The sequence below is a fragment of the Anser anser genome (assembly GCF_964211835.1).
Source record: "Anser anser genome assembly, chromosome: 12".
In the NCBI taxonomy this organism is placed as follows: domain Eukaryota; kingdom Metazoa; phylum Chordata; class Aves; order Anseriformes; family Anatidae; genus Anser; species Anser anser.
The window spans coordinates 7,216,905-7,244,232 of record NC_139733.1 but is presented as its reverse complement, the minus strand read 5'-3'; the positions used below and the strand labels follow the sequence as shown (position 1 = coordinate 7,244,232).

The following is a 27,328-nucleotide window of genomic DNA, read 5'->3' as shown; positions in this document are numbered from 1 at the left end:
CCCTTGAAATGAATGACTAGATGCAACTTTTATTAGCAACAAACATGTTACCACATGCATGAAAGCAGAAACTCTGTCCCAGTTTTTCCAATTTTCACGTTAGTTTGTGGACAGAGGTTTTGTATTCTTTACTATCCCCACCCAGGCCTCCATGTCCTTGTGTCAAAAATCTTTTACTTACGTTGTTACAGCAGAAAGCTAGCACAAATTGTACATCTGGTCTTTTTTACATCTTGCCTAACAAAGGCCAATTTGCTGGCCAAAAATAGTGTTTTTGAAAAAAATGTTTAAATGAACTTGTATAATGCTGTCCACAGATACTAGTGCTTTCTATATTTCAGAGGAACAATTGACCATATTGAAGAACAAAGGTTTTTGTGATTTGGAAGTGTCACCTACAAAGATATCTTCTTGTTTTGTGATTGTGTGACAACTGAAATAGTTAATAAATACAAGAAAAGTAATCTACATTTCATATAGGCTCAGATTAATGAGCTTTCTTTGGAACAAAGACTATTTTTGTGTGCCCTTTTTCCATAGAACAATGCTTCTCCCCCCTCCCCCCTCCCCCTCCCCCTCCCCCTCCCCCTCCCCCTTCCCCTTCCCCTCCCCCTTCCCCTCCCCCTCCCCCTTCCCCTCCCCCTCCCCCTTCCCCTTCCCCTTCCCCTTCCCCTTCCCCTTCCCCTTCCCCTTCCCCTTCCCCTTCCCCTTCCCCTTCCCCTTCCCCTTCCCCTCCCCTCCCCTTCCCTTCATATGCTGCTGTGCCACTTCATGTGAAAGATATCTTTTTATCTGTTCGAGGTGGTATTTTGGAGATTGGATCATTACGAGTCTGTAAGCTGGTATGATTTATTCTTGGCAAGACCTGTCATTTCTGGGTGTAAGGCAGCTGTTATCTTTCTTGATGTGAAAAGCAGGCTTTGGCTTCTGTTTATTGATCCCATGAGAAATAGGACACAGGAAGCACGTTTAGAAATTGACTTAAGTGTCTAATGTAAACTTGAGTAAACTTTGTCAGTATCTTGTATTATATGCAACTGAAGAGGTGTTGTCTTCAACTTAAAGCAGGTACAACTTTGCGTGCAGAAAAAAGTATTGAACAATGTCATTATTTGGAAGCTTGGGTGTTTTTTTATGGCCTTCCAGATGTAATTATCTACCAGGTCAACTTAGTGCTTCAGAAAAGGTGAATGATCCTACAGTGCTGTTTCTCAGTTGTTAGAGACAGAATGGTAATGATAGCTCAGCCTTTGCTCACATCAAGCACAGTACAAGAGTTATGTAATATTTATGTTTTACTGTTGACTGCACCAGATGTTCACAGAAAATTCCCTCTGGAACAGCCCTTAGCTCAGACATAAATAGCTGCCTGTCCTGTGATGCAATTAACTGTTCCGTGATGCTGGACAGAAACCAGAGCGCCCTGCACCAGAAATGATGAGGGGATAGGACCTGTTTGTATGTTTAGGGCCTGTGCATGTGACATTCATTTTCTATTTGCCATTTAATATTAATAATAAAAATTTAACGTGCAAGATTAGACTTGCTTTTCAACCTATTTTCTCTAATATATGAAATACAGAAGTGAACAACTAGGGTTGTTTTTGTCTGAAAGAAAAATTTGTTTTCAGGGGATTCTTTTGAACCATTTGAAGACAAAATTTCATAGAGCAGCTGCTAAAGGTCTTCTTCCCTGACATTTTTACTCTTATAAGTATTGATGTACTTGTGTTTTTAAGCACTCAAAGCTTCTATTTTTTGTTCCTAACAATGGTTTCTTAGTAAGATATTTCATCTTCTGAAGTGATGGCTATTCCTCCTACTCCCTGACTCTAGAGGAAAAGATGGGAAAAGGCTTTGTGTAGCAGTAGTTGAGAAACTGCTGATAGTCTTGACAGCTGAGATTAATTATAGACTTTTTAAAAGGGATTATAAGAGGTACCTGAGGGAACTGGCACTTGGCTCTCTGGTGCTTTGGCAGATAATTCCCAAAATCTCAAAGCTAATGCTAACCCTTAACTCTGTGGCCTTGTCAGGCTGATAGTTTCCACTGATATAATGGGAGAATGTTGGGATTGTTATCTTTTTCAAACTTTCTTATGCTGCCACTTCAACTTCTGTCACTGCAGAGATGAACTAGGCAAATTGCAAGATAGATTTGGGCAGATTTCAACAATAGTAACTACTTTGACTTGCATTTTTTCACTATGCCGTGCATTAAATGTGTTTTCTCTTTTTCCTTTTGACTTTATCTTGCCTGTTAAGGATGTTCAAGACCCTTCAGTGATTGTGAGCTTCCCGCTGGATGAAGATGCAAGTGTCTCTCTTGTTGCTTGGACCACTACTCCTTGGACCTTACCTAGTAATCTAGCCCTTTGCGTTAACCCGGAATTGCAATACATAAAATTGAGAGGCAAGTGTTAAATTAAGGTTATATATAATGAACCCTTTTTTCTTCAGTGCCTTTGAATATGTGCATATATTTTGTCTGATAGACTGTTTTATGCTACATTTAGTGCTTTGTTGGGACTGGATTAGTGTTATTGTAAAAAATGAGATATGTTTCCCATGTGGCTGATGGTTTCCAACTGCTGTGCTCTTTTTATTTTATCTGTTGCATACATTCTGAGGGCTGTTCCCTAATAAATATTGATAACTGAAATAATGAACAAGAACAAATGCTTTATTTGACCTCTTAAAGTCACATTATATTTGAAAGGCAGGAAGGTGTGGCTGGTTATCCCTAGCTTTTTCTTTTCCCTCCTGTTCCTGGGGATCAGGCTCATGAGCAAGTTACTGGTATGTGACAGCTAAATTGCAGTAACTGAACATCTTTGTTCTCTTAACCTGTAACGTTAGATGGCTAATGGTAGTCACATTATGGGGAAGAAAGAGGTGGAAAATGGTAGTTGATCAGCAAGACTGTTCTGGGCAGTTTTATAGCTAACATACCATCTTGCATAAACTGAAAGGTTTTGTAATGGTGCAAATAAGGGTATTCAAGTGAGATTTATATAACTTTTTTGCTTTGTCTTATATTCTAGATAATGCCACGGGAAAGATTTACATCTTGATGGAATCCAGGCTTATAGCCCTATACAAATCTGACACGGAATATGAGATACTGGAGAGGCAAGTACATAAATTATTACATACTTGTTAACGTCCGGTATTTTTATAGCTCAGAAGTTAAGTGTTTCAAAAAGTTGAATTTTGCTGTTGCCTAAAGATGACTTTCCCTATGTGGTGATACTTTGTGTGTATATCTTGCAAAAAAAGCTATAAAAGATTGGAAGTTGCTAGGACAAATTGGTCTTGAATATGAAGCTCCAAATAGAATAAAAGTTTCATTGGATTATTGTATTACAGCAAAAAATAAATAATAAAAAAAACCTTAGTCCATTTTTCCTTCAATTTTGTTTTTCCACCATTTTTATGAAAAACATTGTTAATTTAGAAGTCTCTAAAATTGGAAATTGTGTAAATGTGTAATAAGTTTAAAAAATGGTCTAAGTACTTAAAGCGAAACAGACAAGAAAAAACATTGTCTTTAGCAAACAAATACTGCTTCTGCAGAATTGTCTACCCAAATTAAGTAGTTAGTGGCAGTTATGCTTTCTGAAAACTGCTTATTCATCTTGGTTGAATTGAAAAATATGAACTATTTAATAAATTGGATAGGGAACGCAAGTATTAAATTATGTAGCCCTCTTAGAATATGTGGCTTTGCTTCTTTTAAATCTTTTGTATAAAAAATCAGTCTGATAAAGGGGTAATAATAAATATTTGGCTTTATTCAGTCCTGTGCAATGGTTTTAAAGAAAAAAACTAGAAGATTGTAAATGACAGCCCTTCTTCACTGGCATTAGTTATTTTTGTCTTTTTACCCCAAGCAGTTGAAAGTTTTACATCAGCATTTTTCAACTAAAAATTGTGTGTCGTGCACATATGTGAAAAGAGGCTAAGCAATTATATGTATTAATTGAATTGTAGGAATATAGAGCTAGAACACCTGCTTGTTTTCTACTCTCATGCTCATACTATGACAATTGAGTAATTCCTATTTTTTTTTCCCCTCTGTCCCTGCACTGTCCCCAAAGTGAATTGACATCATCCGTCATGTATGCTGTAGTCATTTGAGGTGGTACTCAATTTAAAAAGATGGTCTTTCAGTGCTTCCTTTCTTCACTGTGGACAGAATGCCTGATCTCCAGATTTGCTTCCTCTGTTTTTCTTTCTCCCTTCATTCATCAATAAAAACACCAAATAGTGTCAGTGTTAGGATACCACTGGAAATGTAAACATACAGTCACCCAGTTACAATGCTTTTGTATTTTGTGTTTGCCAGAATGACATGGGAAAGTATGAAAAACCAACACTAAGACTTGGATCTATCTGCTTGATTGCTATTCAAGCTAGCTAGTTTGCCTAACAAAGGAAGTAATTTGGTTTGATGTGACTTATTCTTGACAAATTCATGTTGTGTGTTTAGCACTCACTCTTTTTAAACTGTTTGATCACTTAAACTTGAATCAAGTTGTTACTTTGGTCTGACTTTTTTTAGGTCCATCAGTGCCCCATTTTCCTCTTGAAGTCTAGGTACCATGCTTCTTTCCAGTTTTTGGAAATTTCGTTAGTGTTTAGGAAAAAAAAGTTTCTACCAAAAGTACTGTATTTTCTATTTTGGAATGCATTTCTTAGACTTGAAAATAAGCAAGGTAGATGCATTCCATTTGTAGGTCTATTATGCTTTGGTCCTGGATTGTTCTTTTCGTGGAATTTTACAAATTAAATTTCAGTATTGATGCCATCATTCACTTCCTGTATCAACGAATGCATTAAATGTGTTAGCCTTCCTTGTTGTGTTTTTCTCTTCATCAGAATTGTGGAATAAAAGGTCTGTACCTGCTGTAAGACAGTCATACAGAAGTTTGTTGTAGATGCTTTTATCCCTGGCTACTTGTATTTTTAACTTTTTTTTCCTCATCTTTTGATTTTTACCTCTATGTACCTAAATATAAGGCTGCTGGCAACTTTTATTCTCTTTGCAGAGTGCAATTTTTTCCTCTTTCCATATTAGTGCTACAGTCTTCTCTGACTGACTTTTTTTTTGTCATACTACAATTTTTTACATTATGTAATAAATCATTTGTCTCAAACATGAAATCAGAGACAAGAGGTAGCTGGTAGTTCAATGGATCTTTTGAAGATTTAGATCTAAAAAGTATGTAAATTCATGGAAATGAACTTTTCCTTTTTCTACTTTTTTTTCTCACTTTTTTTTCCTTCTAGTTCCCTTTTAAATTTTCAAGCAGTTAGGTCTTCAAGGGAGAGATTCATGACACTTGCTCCATACCAGGTGGCAGGCTGAGGTCATGGAATAATCTTATATTAAAAATTTTCTGTATCTAAACTTTCTGTATCTGAATATCCCCAGCTTTTCTTTCAAACCCGACTTGGCTGCTTTTCTTCCCTTTTTCCTCTCAAATGCAGTTAGAGTTTCTTGTGAGAGAAAATTGGAGTAAATCTCCTTTGTTTCATTAGGGAGATGGCTACTGTCTTTATCAGAATACTTGCGCTACTTTGCACAAGTGGATTGGTCTTGATATATGCCACCACTTTTAGCGGTTTGTTGATTTGTGTAGCAGTGGTGAATGTGAAATGGTTGATGAACATTTTCCTCCCTTTGTGTAACATTTCAGTCTATTTGCATATTAAACTCTTCATTTCTTTATACTATTTTACAGCACGTCAGCATTGTCTCCTTTTTGATTATAGATTTCTGATCTGTTGAGAGAGAGAGATTATTATGGTGATTTTAATCTAGTCTCTGTTATGCCAGTATAATTTAGGTTACAAGAAAGCAGATACAAATTTTCAGCCTGAAGTTCAGGACTTTGATAAAATATTTTAGAAATCAAAAGGGAAAATAAGGAATGTGATCCACAACCCTTTGCTTTAATTTACTTGTGTTAAGTAGGAATTTAACTGTTTTTTTTTTAAGCAGTTCCAGTGCTTGATGTTCTGTCTGAGCACTCTCACATCTTCGTGGCTGAGCGCTGGGATGCTATTCTCTCATCTGATCCTGATTAAGCACCTCAAACATTCCTAAGGCTGTTTGTAATATAAAATGCTGAAACCATCCGTGAAGCCGTGGCTTAAAATAGAAATCTCCCCTTTTCCTAGTGGATATTACATATGCCAAGCTGAGGAGTCATGCTCTTTAACTTGGCATTAAATATTGATTGAGTTTCTTTTTTGTACAACGGAACAGCTTTCAAGCTGTTTCCCACTTTCAATTAGTCAAAGCTTGCATGGTTTGACCATTGTTTGGAAGATGTGGATGTAAATTAGGAAGAGTATAAGGAAAGACCACAGCTGTGACACATCTGGAGAGGTAACCCATCTATTAGATGAAGATGTGTTTTAACTAGACTTTTTCCTGAAATGGAAGATTTAAGCCCTTTCAGGAGAGTTGTGGCCGGCGAATCGCAATCCAATTGCCATTTTTGCCATCTGTAGTCAGAAGCCTGAAGAGGGCCAGATCCACAGACTGTATCTCTGTCTTGCATTTCCTGTCTGGCTTGGTTCCCCAGTGAGTCCTGTCTGTATTGGATCTTTTGAGATGCCTCTGGGGAGCTTAGATGCCTAATTTTAGAATAAGGAATAAAGCATCTGAACTATAAACACTGTAATACTCAGGATCGTAATCTTCTGCACATAATACTTGTAGACGTTTTTTGATCAGTGCTTATTTAGTTGTGTTTGAACACACTGGGCTATAGCGCTTTGTTATCAAAATAAAATTTTTGCCAACAGCTTTATCAGAAATAAGTTGTTATTAATGTTTAATTTCTATGTTAATTTACAATGGTTGCCTGATTGGAAGAGCATCGGGAAGGAGGGTACCTGTTCTCTGTTAGCAGAGATACTTTAAGATGTGTTTTTTGTGTAAGCTCAAGTTGTCAAAGAGATCTAGAAGTGGGAAGCAAACTATTTAGAAGAAACTTTCTTTACCTTATGGTGTCGAATTCTGATAGGGGTGGGGAGAAAAGGAGATAGGAAAAACAGCACTGGTGCTAGCTGAGTAGTTTTCAAGTTGTTAAATCTGTGTTCATTTAAATCTTTCTCCTTAGGTTTCCTGGCATTACGCTTAAAGGCAAAAAATATAAACCACTCTTTGAATATTTCATTCAGGTAAGTAGGATGAACAAGTTCAGTATTTGACATAGTACACAAAGACAAAAGTAAAAAAGTTTATATTCCTTGCTTATATTTTACATTTTATTTTATATTTAAAATCTTGTCTCCTAATAAGAAAAGCTGCATTTTATTAAAGTAGTTCAAAACCCTAGTAAAAGGCTGTTTTCTATATTTTTTCCTAAAGTTTTAAATACAACCAGGGTAAGATTTCAGTGGTAAATAGTAGTATGGCTTCAGATTGCAGCAAAACTTTGGGTAAGCAGTATGCTCTCAGCTTTTCAACTGGAGAGTTTGTTGTCTGCCTTTAAATTCCACAGATTTTGTATTCCTAAGAAAATGACTGTGGATAACCGTTGTAGTTATAATGATTTCTGCTGAACAATTAAAAACCTTTGGTAAAATAACTATTACTATATATGGCCTTTATGGGTGTCCATCTGTGCAACTTTTACGTGCTGTGTAAGTCTACTGTAGTTAATAGCACTGCAGACTGTAATAGAATATATAGTAATAAGAAATAGGGTGGAGGACTGATGGGTTTAAAAAAAAAGAAAACCCAGCAATACTTCTTATTAAAAACTGGTTAAATTTTTCAAAGAGTTGAAATGGATTACAGTACTGCTGGACAAGCAGCTGTTAATTCGGGCAAGGGATTCAGTCATTTCTGACTACCATCTGTTTTTGAAGCATGTGCTGAAGTCAGCACAAAGCTGAGGAAATGTCTGTAGGTAGAAGGACCTGTTATTTCTAGGGAAAGGACAAACACCTAGTGGAATCTGGTAAACTGTACTACGGGAGTAAAGGTTCAGAATGGATAAATTATTTTGAGACCTGCTGTACTTCTTAACGAGCAGATGGGCATACACCAATTTTTCTTAGAATGGACGTCGTGTCTTAAAATAGCCCCCTTCAGAACATGCCAAATATAATATTTTGTAACACATCTAATTCAGCTGTAACTATCTGCAGTACTGTTTTTAACCACTTTTACATTAAGGAACAGGAAATAGATCTTTATTTTTTGTTATTTACTCACTGATCACTGGATTTTCTTGAGCTCTCTTGAATTGCTCATTCTCTGGAGGAAATAGAAAGTATTACTATAAAAGCAAAGGTTTTCTTTAATATTTAGAAGGTAGAGTGGACATATAAAAATGGAAGGAGACTTCTGTATAATTAATGCCTGTAGCTGTCTTGATTGTATGCTCGCTTACAAGAGTGTACTGATTTGTATTCTGTTAAGCACAGACCTGTGTGAACATCTGTGGCTTGAAGATTAATTGACTGTTAGGCCTTCTTGAGAGGTCTTAGGTTTAATCACAGTTGATGCTGTTTAAATGAAGTGTCTAGATGTTTTAGGTATGGGAAATGGATACATAATGTTAGGAATGTCATATTTTAATGTGTGTCATTTATTTCTGATGCAGTTGTTGATTCTAGAGTATAACCAGTAGCTCTTCCATGTTCTTAATAATTCTGTTTTTCTGTATATATGACAAGCATATTTTTGTTTTACAGTGCAAAGATAAAGGTGCCTTCACTGTGTTAGTAGACAGTTATGTGAAGGAGGAGGAAGGCACAGGTGTTGTCCATCAGGCCCCCTATTTTGGTGCTGTAAGTATAATTTATGGATCTGTTATGTCCATTTTGTTCCAACACACATTGCTTGGCTTTCCAGCTACTGTTGACTGTCAGGGTGACTATGAAATTAAACAGTCCTCCCGTTTGCTACTCACAAATATAAAAAGCATCATATTCTAGTGAGCTCTTGCATACACTAGTGACACTTGTGTGCTAGATTGGGGATTTTAGATGTCTCTTGGTTATTGCTGAGGTATGTGAAGTGAACTTGCCACCTTATCTTCCAAGTGTTGTTGATCTTAGCTTTTCCAAAAGTCTAAATTTACAGCCTCAAGAATAAATGATCTGGTGCACTGGTAAGTGATATATTTGGGATGGTAGCTGCAGTTCTGCTCAACATGCTGCCCTTCTTCAGTGTTTCAATTTTGTTACTTGTGCATTTGAAGGGCCTGAAAAAATGCTTCCAGTGCTTTTGTACTGAGGCTTTATTCCTTAGTATGAAGGGATTTTGTTGCACTCCATTTTTTTGTCTACTAAGAAACTTTATTGTTCTTTCCTTCAGTCTTTTCTTGCAAAGGTTAAGAGGGATAATTTTTCATGAATTTCATCAGTTCAGTTTTTAGACACATGAATTAACTGCACTAGTTCAGACTCATTGTCCTTTTTGTATAGTGTCCTGTCTTCAGCCATTATCCAAAGATGCCCTCAAAAAACTTGTAATAGAGCTGCCAATGTCTAGCAATTAGCAGTCCCTGAACTACAATCTCCATCATCGTTCTTGAAACCATTGGCATTAATAACAGACCTCTTTGTATTCATGTAAAATATCCCATCTTTTCCTGTCTTTTTTGCTGCATCTGTTGTGGTGTTCTGTTTGTCTTGTCAAGATGATCATTGATGTGAAAAGATGTCCTGGCTTAAGACAGCTGTGACTTTTTAAAAATTTAAAAAAAAAAAAAAAGACTGTGTAGTATTTTACTGGTTAATGAAGAAATTCATGGTGACTGATAGGGTGTCTTAAGGAGTTTAGAGCGTATGACATTCCCTAAACCTCAGATATTCCCCTATAGGTAAGCCTTGCAGAGATTTAACAGAGGGATAAAGGACCAGTCCTGGCATTGAGTCAGGAACTCTTGCTGTAGGGCATGGAATAAAGGAAGAGTAAAGGCTACTAACAGAGAAGGAACTCCGGAAGAAGCTTTCCACTGACTGCTGGAAACAGCTTGTTGGAAAGGCTGCCCAGCCAGTTAGAGCAAGGATTATCTGCCATCTTCTGTTTGATTCTGTTACAAGCACACAAAGACTTGTATAAACACAGAAGGGGGAAGAAATCTTTTCTGTCTCTCCTGGGAAGTCAGCTATTGCCTTTTTAAAACCAGGGTTTTTGAAAACATGACAGTATGTTAAATGCATTACAAAGGAAAAAATGCATAGAGTATTTGTGTGAGGAAAAAGTACACTAAGATCACAAACAGAACTTTGAATGCGGTAGCTGCGGAGCAGCTAGACCTTGTAATGAATGATATGGACCTGGGTTAACTGGATATGCTACCATCAGAAGGAAAAGACCACAGTCTTTTAGAAGTGTTGTCTTGATTCTTCTGTTCCTTCCCTCCAATATAAGTAAGTTCTTCTGATAAATAGTGATCGAAAGTAAGGCCTTTTTAATCTTCTTACTAGTAGACAATCTGATAATAGCTTAGAAATATATCCTTCTCCAACAACATTTTAAATTAAAAATTCACCTTCATTTAGTTCCAGGATATGTAGTTTTATTGTCTTGTCTGATGTTTTTGCCAAATACAAGCTGTGATGCAGTATGAGAAAGCACTTATTTTGGTTCAAAAGAAATCAAAATTAAAGCTCATGCAGCAAGACAAACCTGCTTAAAAACGTTTTAAATCCATTGTACCTCCAGATTAACATGACATTAAAATGGAGCTGCTTAGACATTTCATTATTTCATCAACTTAAAAGTTTTAGGTGCAGTTTAGCTTGCTTGCAAACCCTGTAATTCCAGCACCTGCTCGGCATGAATCATAGATGTTTCATAGATACATTGCTGTTGCATATTCTTTTCAATACATTGCAAAAATATACTTGTTTTTTGTATAAGTGGTACTATAGGTAAGCCTTTTGACTTCAGTTTTTTGTTAGTTTTTTTCAAGTTTCAGGTAGAAAAGCCTTGAGTTATTCTTATCAATGAGTTTTTAATAGCTTCTCTTTTGTTCATTTTGACTTTTGTTTGTAATCTTCGAAGAGATCTAGTTGTGACAGGCATTTAAGGAAAAAAGCGAACAGCACTATGACCTCAGTCCTGGGAAGAATTGAAATTTGTTTTAGTTTTCCAGTGGGGTTTAGCACTTGTGGATTTCTACATGTGCCTGAGTATATTCCTGGATTATGGTCACTGAAGCAAGTCTCCATTAAATTGAATGAATGGCAGGTCAGTCTGTAGAACTTTTGCATTCAAGTTCAAGTTTTTCAAAAGAAAGGAAACCCTTGATATATCACTGGCTGCTTCAGTGATGTAAACCAAACCGGACCACATCTTGACCTATAGGTCCTGCAAAGTGGAAGGTTTGTTAGTATGTTTTAGCTAGGTTGTCAGCGTGCCAGGCTTTGATGTACTCAATGCTGGCTGCTGCTTCAAAGCCTTTTACAGTTCATTGCCAAATTGTGGTTGACGTTAGTTCTGTCATCTGGCCTACATATTAACACTGCGGTCTGCTTGCTGTATCTCAGAAAGAACAGCTGATGAAAGGTCATCTGAGAACGGGCTTGTCTCAGTTAATCTATTGACCGAAGTAGCTGGTAGACCAAAGAGAGGCTGAATAACTGTGATGGCTGTCCACAGCAGCTGAGAAGGAGAGGCTGTGGTATATAGAGCAGTTGAGTGCTGTGACTGAAGTGGGTTTTCGTTTCTGCATGTAAGGCATTGGTACTTGAAGCCAGCCTCACTATTGCTATGGACGAGTTTCAGTGTGCCCTTTAAAATATTGTCTGGGTCAACAGACCTGGCTCGAGGGAGCTGGTAGGAGCTAGTGGGTAGTGTAGAAGATGTAGGAGAAAGTTCCTCTGTGGAGTCTGGAAATCCTGCTTTGTCACTCCAAAGGCCAGCTCACTGGTATGGGTTACATCTAGGGAAGGGTAGTTCAGCTAGCTATGAAACACTTGTGTCTAATGCTTAGTTGAACACTTGCTTCAGATATCATCTCCTTGATCAAGGTGGACTAATTGCTTTAGAGTGCAGCTCTTTTGCAAGAGCTGCTGTGTGCTCGTTCCCCAAAAGGTAAATGAACTCCAAGCAAAGAGGAGGCTAACAGTTCAACTGCAGCCAGTTTAGACAGACAGGGTAACCGCAGGTTCCATTTCACACCACAATAAAACCTACAATTTTTAACCCTTAAATTAGTGTTTTTCTCCATGTTTCGTCAGAGCAGTAATATAGGAACCTGTGAGACACAAAAGCAACCTTCCTGGATGCAGGCTTAGACAGGACCGTGCTCTTTGGGTGAAGTAAAGTGGTTCTGCAAATGTGTTGAGAGATTGATCTGCAACTGTCCCCATCTCCCTTTCTTTCCAACCCCCAGTAAAGTAATTTCACCTTCAGGGCAAAAAATCAGGTAATCTGGAATAATGATTGGTTAAGACATGCCTTTACTTTGGCTTCAAAACTGAAATCAAAATCTGAATTGTCCTGTTCCCCTAATAATTTTGGTTTGCTCTTTTCCTTTTGAGCATACCACTGTTTTCTAGCATGCATGAAAATTTTGAATCGGCCCTCTTGTCCTTAATTTTTTTTCCTTACTGCTAATGTAAATTAAAGAATTAAACAAAGGCTGGCCAGAAAAATAAACTGTGGTGTTGTCCATGTGTAATTCTTGGTCAGTATCGTTGCCTACGACCAACAAAAATTGAGAAGTACAGATTTAAAAGCTTTAAAATAAGAAATTCAAAGTTGGGATTTCTCATCTGTAATTCATGAATTAAATTGATTAAAACAATCTGCCATCTAAAAATGCCATACAGGCTTGTGTGTTAACCAGTAACAAGTCTCTGCTGGCTGGTACAAGAGCATGACAGTGTTTTTCGGATTCTTTTCTATGCAATAATAACCCGAAGCCATTGAATATTTGTATATATGTACATGTACGCACAAATATACATACGTGTATGTGCGCAGAAGCATGTGCACGTATGCTTTTAATAGGTGAAGTAGAGAAATGCATATACTTGACAGAAGTAATAATTTCTATGATAAATAAAAGTACAACTTTGTAAAATAACATACTTTCTTAGGTATTTTTTGGTGTAGTAAAGGCTTGAATATTCTTCTGTTCTTGTCCAGTCATCACATTTCGTATTTTGTATTTTTTTTTCAGGAGTGGATATTATAATGGATATTTTAGAATTCCGTAACTTGTATCTACTGCACTTGTATCTTTTGTAGGATGACTACAGAGTCTGTGTGGATTTTAATATAATTCAGAAAGATTCAGTGCCAGTTTGTCCTGTTGATGCATCAGGCTGCTTCACGGCTGAAGTGACTGACTTTGCTGGACAGTATGTGAAGGTCAGTGGTATCGGAGAAAGAAAATTGCTACTTTATTTAAGATAAAATTCATATGTAGAAGTGTTCTTTTCTGTTGCTGATTAGCTGAGAAGAGAACTAGGAGAGAAATCCATGCATTTTCCCCACTTGGAGGACACATTGCAACATGAATTTACTTGCTAATAAATGCAAGAGAATCCATGTGGAAGTAACACCAAAGGAACTCCAGATTGTTCCAGACAAATCCAGAAATAAGTGCCTCATAAGTTCTATGTACTCAGTAAACAATCTATTTTTCACTCAGGGTTTCCCACTTCTACAATTTGATAGCATGTTCCTATTTACAGGTAAAAGGCTTAAAATCTTGTATTTGACCTTAAACAGCTGTCATTGCTTCCTGCTGTATATTGAGGCAAATAAGGCAACACTGGAGACTACATTCTTACCACCTTCTTGCTGATAGGAATCTGAACTTAAGGCTCTTGGAAAATATTCTTAGGGTCCTGAATCCCTTTTTAGCTTGTGAACATTGCAATATCAAAAACCTTTGTATACATTTTTTTTTCCTTTCTTAATCTCATTGTGACAGCATTTGTCCGGTAGATTGTCTTTAACTCTTAAGGTACATCTTTCAGTCCCAGTTTAGAATGTAAATCCTGTTTAGTTAGGTGTAACAGAAGATGCTTCAACTTCTGTAACAGTCACATTAGAGGAATGAAGTCTAAATATTAGGTAAGAGGCACTGTGTGAGTTTCTGTTGCACAATCAGACAACTTAAAAGACTTAATAGTGTGAGTTCTTGTGTGTGTTAGTGCTACAGAATAAAAATGAATTTTGTACCATTTAGTGTATGTGGAAACAAGAGTAAGGGTAATATGGGACTGGTGCTATATACCAGGATTTGGGGAGCAAATAACTTTTTGAATTTAATGTTTCACAGTGCCTCTTCAATAAATAAATGGATTCTATGCACGTTTTTTTGACTTTTGTATGTGTAGATACTGGATTATTTGTAGGGGTCTTTTTTGTTTGGAATTGAATCCTGTGGTAGCTTACTGAAATAGTGAAATTTGTTACCCAAGGAAAACTTTGTTCTGTCTTTCTAGGATGCAGATAAGAACATCATTAAATTACTGAAGGAGAAAGGCAGACTGGTTCACAGCAGTAGTTATAAGCACAGCTATCCTTTCTGCTGGAGGTAAGGAGGGAAGTGCATATGGCTTTAAGATTGAGGGCTGTAACTGAATAGTTTCTTCAGGTTTGCTTCCTTTCCCACCCTCCCTTAACCTACTGAAATATTTTTTTTCAACATGATTAAAAGTAAAAGGAATCAAGAGTACTGAATCAGAGGGGCTGCAGTTTTGCTTTCATAGTCAGTTAAATGGGATTTCTTTTCCATAAGTCTCAGGAATTTTAGTGCTGAAAATTGTTTTCAGCCAAGATTTTACTTTCTTTTTTTGAGTTTGAACTTGTTCTTCAGAGTTGCATGTTGCTAATTGTTTTTTGAAGATGACTCTAATACATCTGAGAAAAAACTTGTTTACTAAACAGCTGAGTGGTGGGAAAATATTTATCATGTTCAAATAAGTATATGGTTTAATGTATTTGTGGTCAAACTTCTAATGTTTTGGATAAAATGGCTATTTTAGCTGTTATCGTCTGTTTTAGCTGTTTAATTCTTGCTGTTGGCTTCTAAAAATGACTTGTTTTTTGGAGTCTAGCAGCCCAGTTGCTTATAATTTGGAAACTTCTGTATTGTTGATAAAACATTAACATGAAGTTAACATTTATCTTCCGCATTGGTAGTAAGTATAATGCATAAATGGTTAGGTTTTGTCAACTAGAAATTTAAGATTAGCTCTGGAATATCAGGTAGGTGGTTCAGCATAGTGGCCTGTCACCAGCCGTCCTTGTCAGATTGGGAATTCTTTGCAGATGTTGAAGGGGAACTGTGTGCAAGTCTCCATGGGCACTCAGTATAGTAAACAAACAAAAATATTCAGAGGAGAGAAATGAAGGCTAGGCAAATTTAATCTAGAAATGAAGCATGTTTTTATTAGTATCCACTCTGGTTTTAACTGCGTGTTTGAAGAAGAGTAACTATCATTGTTAGTACTTTTTATTGCTTTCGTCTTCTATTAAGACAAAAATGTTTATCTGGTGATTGCTGATTTGACTTTTATGCAGGTGGGTTTTCCTTACAGAATAGCTTTTCCCAGTTTGTCCCACTAGATACACTAGATACTAATAGTGATTTGCTAAGGAGTAGTTGTTTGACATTGTTCAGTGTCCTGAAAATTGCTCTTGCAATTGTTGTCAAAATTGAGATACACACGTACAAAAAAAGACTCAACGGTGTCAATTATTAAAAAAAAAAAAAAAAAAGACACCTCCGAAGTCTTTTAGTAGGAATATTTTATTAAACTTTTTTTAAAAGTTGAGACACACTTAAAAAAAAAGTCTGATTTCAGATTTGAAGCCACTTGGAACATCTTTAGTCATATCTGATGCATACAGCACCAGTACTGAAATGGTTGTGAATGAAAGCTTTTCTTTGTGTCTTGCTCTAACGCTACTAGGTGAGGTGTTTTAGCGGTGTGCATTTATCTTTCGCCTACAGCAAGAATAACCTTTACTTGCCATTGAATAGCATGACTGGCTCGTTCCTGACTAGGAGCTAGCTGAGGGAGGAAGGGGAATTACTCTGTTATGTCCTGTGTGAATAGGGACAGTTTTTGATTAATGGCAGCCAAAAACAGGCAGCGCTTTTATTTTCTTTATGTAGTAACTCTAATATATAGTCATGCCCTTCGGAGACAAACTAGTAATGCGGAAGTGCTGATTCTGTAGAACATACTTAGGCCTGCCACCCTGTTGACATTTTTGTTGATTGATGATAAGTTTCAGGCAGCACCTAGCAGCAAATTATCTAGTGGGAAGAGCAGAATAATGGAATCTACTTGAAAAACTCATTTCACTGCCATCAGAAATCAAACCATAATTGGAATATGCTAAAAGCAGAAGAGTAGTTTTTGACTTCAAACATAGTTACAAGTTATTTTGATTAAAGTAAAAGAACTTTGAAATCGGGCCCTTCTACTTAATGTACTATTTATTGCTCCTGCTTTTCCCTGGAACCAGGCAGTTGTTGAATCCTGAATGTTATTTTCTCTTGCTACATATCAAATTAGGGTCCTTCTCCTTATCGTATTGTTGTAAGATATGTAGTAATCTTCTGTCAACTAACGTTGAAAATTTAGAGAGGAAAACAGTGACACTGCTAAATACACGGTAGACAACTTCCAGCTAGAATTCCTCTTCACTGGAATTGCTGAAAATGGAAATCACTGGCAAAAACTGCTTTGCCGACATGTGAGATCTTGATAGCCTGAATGCTTATCTGGTCTAGGTAGCAATTTAACAACTCAGAAGGGTAGCAAAGGTAACAAGCTGAAGCGTCTATCCATTGTAACCGCTGTGTACCAGCCTGTTAGGAGGCAATACTGGGAAGCTCTGTCACAGGCAGATACAGAGCTTTGTCTTTCTAAGCCAGTCAAAGCAAAGCCAAGAAGCATTCTTTAATGGCACACGGTCAGTTATCTGTGATTTGCTTCCTAAATTGCAAAAAAATGGAAGGGAATAAGATCACAGTAAGCTGTTTTAAACCACTGTATAGTCCAAAACTGGTACGAGAAACTATTGGGAGTGTATAGTGCGCACAGAAAAAATGATCTCAGATCTTTTCATCTACAAAGACTTCAGAGAGCTAACTTTGTGCCACTGCTAAGGAACAGGCATCTTGCTCAGGTACTTTGCCACCTCTGATTAAAATTCTAAAGGACACATTCTTATGCAAGCACCCTACCACTGGCATTCCCTGAAGGATATGCGGGTCCTGGGTATCAGAACTCATCTCTGCATGTGATGGGGTGATGCTGTGAGACTGGGTAGGTGACTCTGTCACGCTTTGGCATGCACTGTGAAGTTTCTTGCCATAGCAAAAGACCGAATATTCTTATGTTGCCAAAATAAGGTGTTCTTGTTAAGTTTTATCTGCTTTCAACTCGTGTCCTTAGTGTGGTGCTTTCCACTGTTTCATCATCCCAGTATTTTGCCTGAATCTACTGTCTCCATTTAAATATTTACTTGTTCAACATCAGCTCAATTTTACCATAAGATACCATGCATAGATCCATTGATGTAAGTATTCTTTGAAGACTACAGGAAATGGTAGGTGCAACTACCTCCAGAAGTGGGTGGTGTCCCTGCCTATGGCAGGGGGATTGGAACTAGATGATCTTTGATTTTCCAACCCAAGCCATTCTATGATTAAGTGCAAATGTTAGCTATAGTACAAAGACTGGCTTCTGGTCTTGGGGTTACATGTTTTGTGTGATTCTCTCTCTGAATTCTGTGAGTAGCACTATTATGTTGAGAGACAGGGGGTGGAGGGTAACATGGAAAAGGTGATTTTATGTTTTAAATTTATTTTCTTCACTGCATTTGTGGCATTTTTTGCCTTCTACTTTGAGCTTGTACTGTCAGTAAATTGACTCCAACCTTGGTCGTTTGTGAGGTACTGAAAAATCACAGATCTGAAGTTGGAGCCAAAGGACAGTGTTATGGAAGCTCTAAGAGTGGTTGTACTAAATCAGACCAAACAGCCATGTATCCCCATAGACCGCATGACATTGTCCAGAAGTGAATGTGTAGGAGGGAATATGAAAACAAGCAAGTGTTCTCCATAGTACTGCCTTGGCTTCCAACAGTTTTCAGATAACGTATTCCCTGAGCCAGCTTCACCACCGTAACCGACTCCTGAGCAGTGTGGTCACGTTTGTGCTTTGTGCTTTTCTTCGTTTTTTTGATTCAGTTTGCTCATTCTTTGATACATTAATATACATACATATGCATATATACGTATGTAATTTTAATTAGGACTGAGAAGGTGTAGCAGATGTTGTATAACTATCATACTACATAGGGGAATAAGTTCTGGTCTTCAGGAGGACCTATTTGTCTTCTTTAAGGTGACCTAGCTTATTTAAGAATGGGGAAAGAAAATAACCGTAAGTTTAGACAGAAGAATGTTTAGGCAGAAAGGATTTTTTTCAGCACCCATCTCTGCCTGAAGGTCTGGCTGGGTCCTTTTTTCCCTTGTCATGTATTGATGGAAAACAGCCCAGTAATGGGGATTTCTCAGCCACTTTTGCTGTAAAGAATTCAATCTGTTTTCCTCAAACGTCACCAGTCACATGGGGCAGACCTGTATAAAATATTACTGGTTGGGCAGTTTTTCAGTGTATAAATATATATATATAATCTCCCTGTCGAGGCACTGTTTGGCTGTAGAGCTACAGGAACAAACACATTCAGGGAAACTGCCACCTGCCCTTTTCTTATTACCTTTCATGTAGGTGGCAACAGTTCTCTGTGGGTGCTTTGGAACAGTTATCAAGTATTAGAAACTTACTGTTAGGTTGAAAACCTGGGAAATGTTTGCACTTTCATTTGCTTGCCTCTTCCAGATCCTTTTTGTCTGAAATTACTTTTGTGCTAAAGTTTGTCTTCTGTCAGCCCCATTTGTCAGCTGCTTACTCCTGATACTGGTTGGGTACCAGTTATTGTCCCAGCAGTCTCTTTGCACTTTAAGACTGAGAAACTGTTCTTGTCTGTTGTTCTTCTCTGTCTCAGGTCTTGTTCTTGTTTCCAGTAGTTCAAAATCTGGTATGTGATGGCAATTCGTTTTTCAGCACATCTGAAACAAGATGCTCAGAACTGAAATACTTTTGGAGTACCTTGTAGCTTTCAGTGAGCTTTCTTTTCACTGGGGGCTTGCTGCTGTAGGAGGAGTTACCTATTCCCTTTTTTAGGTTTTAGGACTCTAAGTTAAGAAGCGAAACTTCGTGGCTTAGTATGTTTGCATTTGATAGAGCACAGCATTCCTGTTTCAAAGTAATCCCAAGTTTTCAATCTGCTCCCACCCCATGTGGGTTTTGTATGAATTGCCTTAAATGCTGAAGTAAGGAATATATTAAGATGTCTTTGGCTTACAGCTTTTGTATGCTTATGTGGATATTTCTTTCTTTCTCTTCCTGGAATGGGACGTTCATCTAGTTAACCCTGGGTACTGCTAGTCCATCTTTGACTTTACAATTTTTTAAAATACAAACAGTAAAAAGATGATAAAATGTTTTCTGGCTTTGTAGGTTGGAGATACTGATGTAAAAAATATAAAATGAGCTCACCTGGAAGCCTTAAATGACTCACTTTAAAATTAAGCAAAGTTCATATTTTTGTACTGCATAGGAACACATTGAAAATTCAAGTATAGTTTGTTCTTACGATTCTCTTGCTATGAAAATTCCTTAAATTGCTGGGTGAGGGATTTATTTAGTTTTTAGCAGTTGATTTTAAAATAGTAGCCTGTGTGAGTGTAACAGTTTGTATTTAAACAGAACAAAAAGTCCCCCACCCAAACCAAAAAAAAACCTCACCCACAACAAAGCAACCTCTGTTACTGTGATAATATATCAGGAAGTACAATGAATTCTGTCCATGCAGAGAAAACGGTCACGTATAGAATTGCATAGAACTGCATTTTAAGGTGTACTTTATAAATAATGTGTTTTTTAAATGTTTTCTCCCTTTTCCCATCACCTTCCCTCTGCAGGTCAGATACTCCATTAATATACAAAGCTGTGCCGAGCTGGTTCGTAAGAGTAGAGCACATGGTGGAGAAGCTACTGGAGAATAATGCACAATGTTACTGGTAATGTCTCCTGCATATGTTTCTTTTTTTTTTTCTCTTTGTAAGGAGGGATCTCTACAAAGCAATTTCTTGCTGTTGCTGTGCTAACTTCACATCATATTTCCATTCTGTCTTTGAGCCGGTGCTACTAGAATGGCTCTGGTAACCATAGTGTTTTTTCTTAGGTTTCACAAACAGTCCTCAAACTGGTAGAGCAATGGGACAGTCTTCCTGGCATGAAAAGATAAAGTACTTAATTGCACGTCAACCTTGTGCGTGAACATGTTTGCACCTTCTTCCTTTCTTGTGTCTGAGAAGGCATTCTTTGCTTGTGTAGAGTTCCATGAGAAATAAATTTTAGGGTGCAATCTAACAGTGAAGTTAGATTCGTAAGTTTACAGTGAATAATGTCATGGGATTGTTAAAAGTATCCTCAAATTGTGTGATACAATGCTAAGAAATTCAGCATGAGAGAAACTGCAAAGGAAATCTCAACCTGAGGAAGCATGAAACTATGTAGTTAAGCCTCCCAAACAAGATCCATTAGAGAAGAATTTAGACAGCTAAATTCTGGATATTTATTGTTGCAAAGTAAATTAATTCATGGATAAAATGTTTTTCTTTTCATCTAGTTATTGTAGAGAAAATGGATACTTTGTCACAGGTGCTTTTGAGGGGGAGACAAAGTCAACAATAATAACAAAAAGTGCAAAAAAAAAAACACCACAAATACCTTATTTTGTGAAGTAACCGCAAGTAAATTCAGTGTTTCAGAAGTTTAAATAAAAATGGCCTGAGAATGCCAAAAATTAAATCTTTGTTTAGAGGGAATGTGAAAAATGAATGAAAAAAAATAGGTAAGCTTTAAATAATAACCTAAATACATTACCAAATTAGCAGTAAGAGGGGAGCTATTAGAGTCGGTAGCCATTTTGAGAATCTGTTATAGACTTCAGGTGTGCAAAAGTATCCTATCATTTCTACCTCCATAACCTTCATTTTTTTCATCCCCTCTTATAACTAACCGCTGCTTGGAAAGCTGAGACCAGGTGGGGAAAATGTGGAAGCTAAAACCTCATTCAGTTGTAGTGTGTTCCATTTCGGTTGTTCAGTCTTTACAGAAGAGGACTTTAGGAAAAAGTGGGATTCTACCAGAGTGCCTTTGCTCAGCAAATGAAATTGGTGTTAAAGGTGACTCAACCTCCAGGTGAAACAGAACAATTACATCTTAGGCTGCGTTTCTTCATGGACAGTAGTTAGCAATTAAATTCTCCATGAGCAGCTTTTGCATACGTGGTACAAGCAGTGTAAATGTTGAAATATATGAGGTTAGTGATCCATGATACAGACAGCCCAAAAATGCTGCAGTGTTGGCTTGCTAATAAGCACATGCCCAGTCTTGATATGTAAGATGATTTTATGGATTAGTAAGTGTTGCTTTCTGTTTTCCATAACAGAACATACTGTGATCCTTCTTTTGGGGAAAAATAAGCTGGAGAGGGGGTGAAAGTGTTTGTTCTTAGCTTTAATTAGCTTTCTCAAGATGCTTTTACTGTTTTGATGACTGCCAGTAGACCTGCATGCTTAATTTTCACATGAACATAGGAAAAATGTAATGATCTTATTATGAAAAGGAAGTGTTTAGCTGAGATAGTTTTGTTTCTGAAAAAGCAAAACTTCACAAAGAAACTGCTGCTGATGACCTCTACACATCCAGGAGACGTTCATAAGAGCTAGTAAACTGTTTGAACCCTGCTTCATCTATGTATTTGTGCTTTAATTATTGCCTTATGTACATGTTGGGTGGTGGGGATACAAGTGAGAGGTGCTGTTGGGTGAGAACACCAGTGATTGTATGAATTGGCAGTATTCAGTATGCTTGGAATTAAAGTATCACTTCATCTTTCAGGCACTTGTTGAGTCTCAGCATAATTCCATAATTGTGTATGAAACGGATTCCTCAGAGTTTCTGTTGAAACAGTATTGTCTTAGAGACTTTGAGAATCTTTTTGTAGGGGAACATGGCCACAAGTAGTGACCTTAGTATGACTAAGTTATTTTTAAAACCATATTAATGCATATTTTCAGCATGTGATTTCATTGTAACTAGTCTGAGTTCTCAATGGCTTTTGTTCCATAAAGATGGCTTTTAAAATCCAGCTTTTTAAGAGAAAAAGACATTACTTTTAAGGATTACTTCCTGTGTCCTTCACTAATGTCCATTTTGTCTGGGGTGTAACTTCTTAAGTCGGCATCGAGACTGCTAGTATTCTTCGCTATTCGTTTGTTAAAATGCTAGGGACTCCATCCTTCCCCAAACCTACTTTTATGCTTTTGAAGAGACCTGATCTCTTAAAGTGTCACAAGAATAATACCTATCTTTTTAAAAAATATATATTTTTGGATTCTCTGGGGCTTCAACATGTCCTGAAAACAGGAAAATTGGGATAAATGCTTTTCAGACTATATTAACCTTTGCAAAATGAGTTTGACTGCATTGCTTTTTTATTACTATTAATAACTGAGAGGTTTATTGTCCCTTAAGAATAGCTGCACTCTTTATAGATATCCTTTTTGATGAAAATAGATTAAACATAGTTGGACAAACTTTGCAACCTGATTGCATTTCTAATTAGTTTTTTAATGAAATAGCCTACTAATTAAGCTGTAGTCACTCAAAATTTATTAAAGCCTGCAATTGTATCTTCGCTTTTCTAGCTTAACTGTAGTTTATACAAACGATTACGGGAGTAACACGACAGCATTTTTTCAGATCAGAAAGTAACCAAAAACCCTTTCAGTTCTCCCAGCCTTACTGTGGTCAGTGTGAGAAGGTATGGGCTGGAAATTGCTGAAAAACATGGAACTGAAGCACTAGGTAGGGATGGTGTTTCAGTCTTTATTTGAAGATCCCTTACTGAATTTTCTCTTTATCATAAAATTGGTAAAACAGTAACAATAATAATCTAAAAAAGTGGTCTTGTATTCAGACAGCCTACTACTGTGGTACTTGAGCTAAGGAAGAGAGAATCTGTCTGTGGTACCATTCGGAGCTGTCAGGCCTTGGTTTTCTGTTACGTCAATAAGAAGAGTTAGGTGCAGCACCAAAGCAGGGTCCCTGGTGTAAGTGCTTTGGATTTAGCCGTAGTTGTTTGTTATAAATGTGGTAAAGATTTGTTGAAAGAGTAATGATTTGTTGTTATTTCCTACATAACTGCTGACAAGCTACTAAAGCATGCCACCTTAGATTCTATTGTAGGACAAATTCCTGTCATCACAGAGGTCAAACCTGGTATAAGTTGCAGATTCATAAATCAGAGTAATGAGTAAATTAGTTTAGAAACAAAAGTTAGAGTATTGTAGCTCACACTTCTGGCAGTGTACTGTTCTCATACACTTACAGGTTGACAGAAAAGGTTCTAAATACTTTGTATTGAAATTTCAGCCTTGAACTTTTAAAAGAAACTCCCTCGAAGTTAGGAGTTCTGCTTCAGTAACTTTGGAAATAATTACTTCTAACTGTTGATTAGTTTTTAGCATTAAAGACTATTGCGCAGTTCTGGCATTGTTTACGCAAGATTTACAGCACTTGATATAGTGGAAAAATGAGCATCAGAGGACGGAAAGCAGATGTGACAGACTTCAAAGAAGCCAAGCCTTTTGTTCTTGCATTTTCTTGGCACTGAAAAATCCAAACACTGTAATGGAGTGTGATATATTGGTTCTCAGAGATATTCTTTTTTGATTTTTAAGAACTAACAATTTAAGTGATTAATGAAAATACTATAAAGAACACATGCAGCAGACCTTTTTGCTGGAAGTTAATATTCTGTTTTAAAAGTGTGAATTTTGCAGGCTTCCTGCTGTTCCTGTATGAGCACTCCAAGAACAAGTGTCTTCACGTGCTTCAGTCAAGCATGTTATCTTTTGAGGCTTTTGATACGACCTTTCTGGTCTTTGGCCGTCCTTATTTGCTGAACTGAAGACTGTCTCCAGCCTTTTAAAAGGCATGAGTTATTCACAAATTATGCCTATCTTGTATCCTAAACCCTCACTGGTAGGCAGCGCAGAAGATGGGTGTAGGGCCAGTTCAGCAGTGGAAAGTTAATGTTTCTTCTACTAAATTTGTTTATTTTCATGCAGATGACAAATCTGGTGCTGTAGCAGGAGCAACAGAATTTAAATTATACTGGAATTGTAGGATAATTTAGGAAAATGAGTTAGTCCCTTATTTTCCCCATTTTTTTCTTTTTTTAAGATTTTTAATAGGGTATTTTCTTTCCTATTTTAATATAATAATATAATATAATGTAAATAAATGCTTTGCATTTCAACTGTTTTAAATGCATCTTATGTGTAAAGGTTTTCTTGTATTTTTTTCTTTAATGTCATTATTTAATTGTCACTGTTCATTTTGAATCATCAACTGCACTTGAAAAAATGTGAATCCAAATGAAGTCTTTTGTAGTGAGAACAAAGTGTATAGCAATGTGTGGTCACTAGGTGGCAGCGTTTCCCGAGCTAAAATACAAGTTAGCATCACTGCCTACAGACAGATGTAGGAAAAAAAATTGCTGCAGGGTTAGCCTCATCTCATGTTTGTCTAAATTAGAACAGCATAAGTCAGAAGGTTTTATTAGTGGCTGTTATCAGACATAGTTGAGGATTGCGAGTAAATTTTAAGGCTTGTTCCAAGTGATGTTGATAGCCTGTGTTCTGCTGTGCCCTAATTTTGCTGCTTCCACTCCAAGCCTCATAAGCAGAGAGAGTTTGTTTTCTTGCGAATACAGCGAGTGTCTTTTCAGTCCCAATGAATGGTCATCAAAAGCTCGTTGTTGATGAAGTAAGTTATTGCTGGGGTTCAAGACTCCAAACATCAGTTCACTATGCAGTTGCTCTTCGGCAACTGGTAAATCCACCTGCACATGCCGTGTTAAATGCAAGTAGATTTGTATTTACAAGCCGGCAGTGCCATATAAAATACTTGGTAACCATAACAATGAGCATGTTCCAAGGGAAACTGCAGCAAGAAGAACCACAGCAAAAGCTTCGTTCCTCGTTGGCTTCACAATGCAAGGGGCTGCCTTCGGAGGAGAGAGGAAGAATTTTAATAGCAATTAAAAGTCTGGGTCATACCAATGAAATATATCGGGATTTTTTAAGATGTAAATGTATCATGAAAGTGGAGGTTATGACTTGAGTTAATCCTGGCTTGTCAGGCAGCTGTATGCTGCTGACAGCGTGCTTATGATGCAGTCTGCAGCAGCATTGCAGTCTCACGCTAAAGTGTTTGTTGCTATGGGAACCAGGATAAAGGAGCAAAGAAAAACATTGCTATAGCAAAATGATTGAAAGTGCTATTAATTTAGCAAATGTAAGCAGCATATAAGCAGAAAAATCTTTTAGACTGATGGAAGCAACCCTAACTTGTGGTGGGGTATGTGGTTGTGCACCATTAAAATGAGCTTTCCTGACCTGGGTAGGAGAAAGTGTTTGCTGCAGTGGAAACTATGTGTGCTTTGCAAGCAGCTGACCTTTTCTCTCTCCTCCCCTTTCCTCCTTTTCTCCTCCCCTATCCAGGGACTTTTAATTAGGTCCATGATACAGTATTGGCACTAATTAAAGTGTCAAAAGGGCATGAATAGCTGTCTGTTTTGTCTCCTCAAAGTAAAAACCATTAAAAATCAATTTGAGGTCATGTTGAAGGAGACTTATTATTAGAGCAGATTAACATAATGGAATCTGAGAGTTTTGGTCTTGTAAAGAGCAGTTAATGTTTATAAAGAAAAGCAAAAACAGGTGTTATGTGTTATGGTTTTAAAGAAATCTATACATATTTAGTTAAATAACGTAGGATAATTACTTAATCAGCCTTGTTTTTGCTATTTCAACTCAGTTACCTACTGGAAGATTAAACTCCTCCTTTCCAAACATGTAACTGGTTCTTGATTTCCTGAGTTGCTTAAAGTTACCAGGTTGCCAAATGAGAGAATAATTTTGGGGCCACCTTCTCAGAACCAAATACAGCAAATGCTGACTGCTAGTCTGTTACTAGATTTCCTAATTTTTGCTATTTTTTGTTTATCATTCTGACTTTACGGGTCAGTTTTTCAAATAATTTATGAGCTGCGAGCTTCCTCTAATTAGTAATTATGAAGTAAATCTTACCCAGTATGTAAAGGTGTGGGTTTTTTTGAAGAATGCCATGAGTTAAATTAGCTGATGAGAGGAGCAATGAAGAGTGAGAAAAAATTAGTATATCTCAAAGAGCTTTTAATGGTAAGTTAGTGTTAAAGCATATAACACTTCTGCTGTGGTAATATTTAACAGCTGTTTATTTCAGTAGTGGTATTTGTGTTTACAAAAAAGGGATGGTATTACTTTGTGACCGTGTTTCTGTATCCTATGACTAGTGCAAGGTGAGCCAACTCAAAGCATCATGCAGAGCATATCTGATCTTTGAAATGGGTAAGAATTACTCTTCTCTATTCCGAATTGTTACGAACACAAGAGAGACTTCAAAACACAAGTCCAGAAAAGGAACAGATGTCTCGTACTTTTTCATATATTTCCTTCTGGATTATGTAATAATTTAGATTTCTGACATCCTGCCTGTTTCTCTTTGGGAAGAAGAATCAAAAAGTAAATAGAGAAATCTTGATTCATGACATTCCTCTGGTATTAATTGGTGATGAGTAGTCACTGGATCAGCAGCCGTGGTACCTTGCTGTTAGCCACACACATTCGTGCTCTGGGATTGAAGATATGCTCCCTAATGTGCAATTTTCAAATCCATGCCCACTTGCTTTGTGACATGGATGGTCTGTAGTGCATAGACTTTGAAGGCAAGGAAAATGGTTTCTGTTGTGGTAGGCTAATACCTTTTGTTAAAGGACTGGATTTTCTTTGGTCTTCATAGTCTTTTTTTGTTTATCATGTAGAATCTTGATTTGACACTAAAAAAATCAGTAGTTACTGAGAAAGGTTAGGGGCGTTCATTGTTCATTCATAGTGATGCGTGAATTTAGCAAAACCTTAAATCTGCTTCAAAAATGAGAGCAAACAATCAAAAATGTATATCCAAATCTCAAGTAGATTCATAATTGCCATCATCTCTAGTTTATTAAGCCAGAGTTTTGATGTTGGAGTAACGAGAGAAATTGAAGCAAGTTGAAACTGGTTACTTTCATTCAAGATCTAATTTATAATTTGACAAATCAATATTTATCTCTCGGTAT

General features: G+C 37.0%; 1 protein-coding gene across 5 annotated transcripts in view; it reads left to right on the top strand.

Annotated features, from left to right (window-relative positions):
* The window catches only part of IARS1 (isoleucyl-tRNA synthetase 1), a 118,895-nt gene that overhangs the window by 31,537 nt on the left and 60,030 nt on the right, over nt 1-27,328 (top strand). For all 5 annotated transcript variants that reach the window (XM_083796504.1, XM_083796501.1, XM_083796502.1 and 2 more), the window contains 7 exons: nt 2,266-2,413; nt 3,045-3,132; nt 7,137-7,197; nt 8,722-8,817; nt 13,238-13,360; nt 14,446-14,537; nt 20,013-20,111. In XM_083796504.1, coding sequence (XP_083652630.1) covers nt 2,266-2,413; nt 3,045-3,132; nt 7,137-7,197; nt 8,722-8,817; nt 13,238-13,360; nt 14,446-14,537; nt 20,013-20,111 — 707 coding nt within the window. The remainder of the gene's footprint in view (nt 1-2,265; nt 2,414-3,044; nt 3,133-7,136; nt 7,198-8,721; nt 8,818-13,237; nt 13,361-14,445; nt 14,538-20,012; nt 20,112-27,328) is intronic.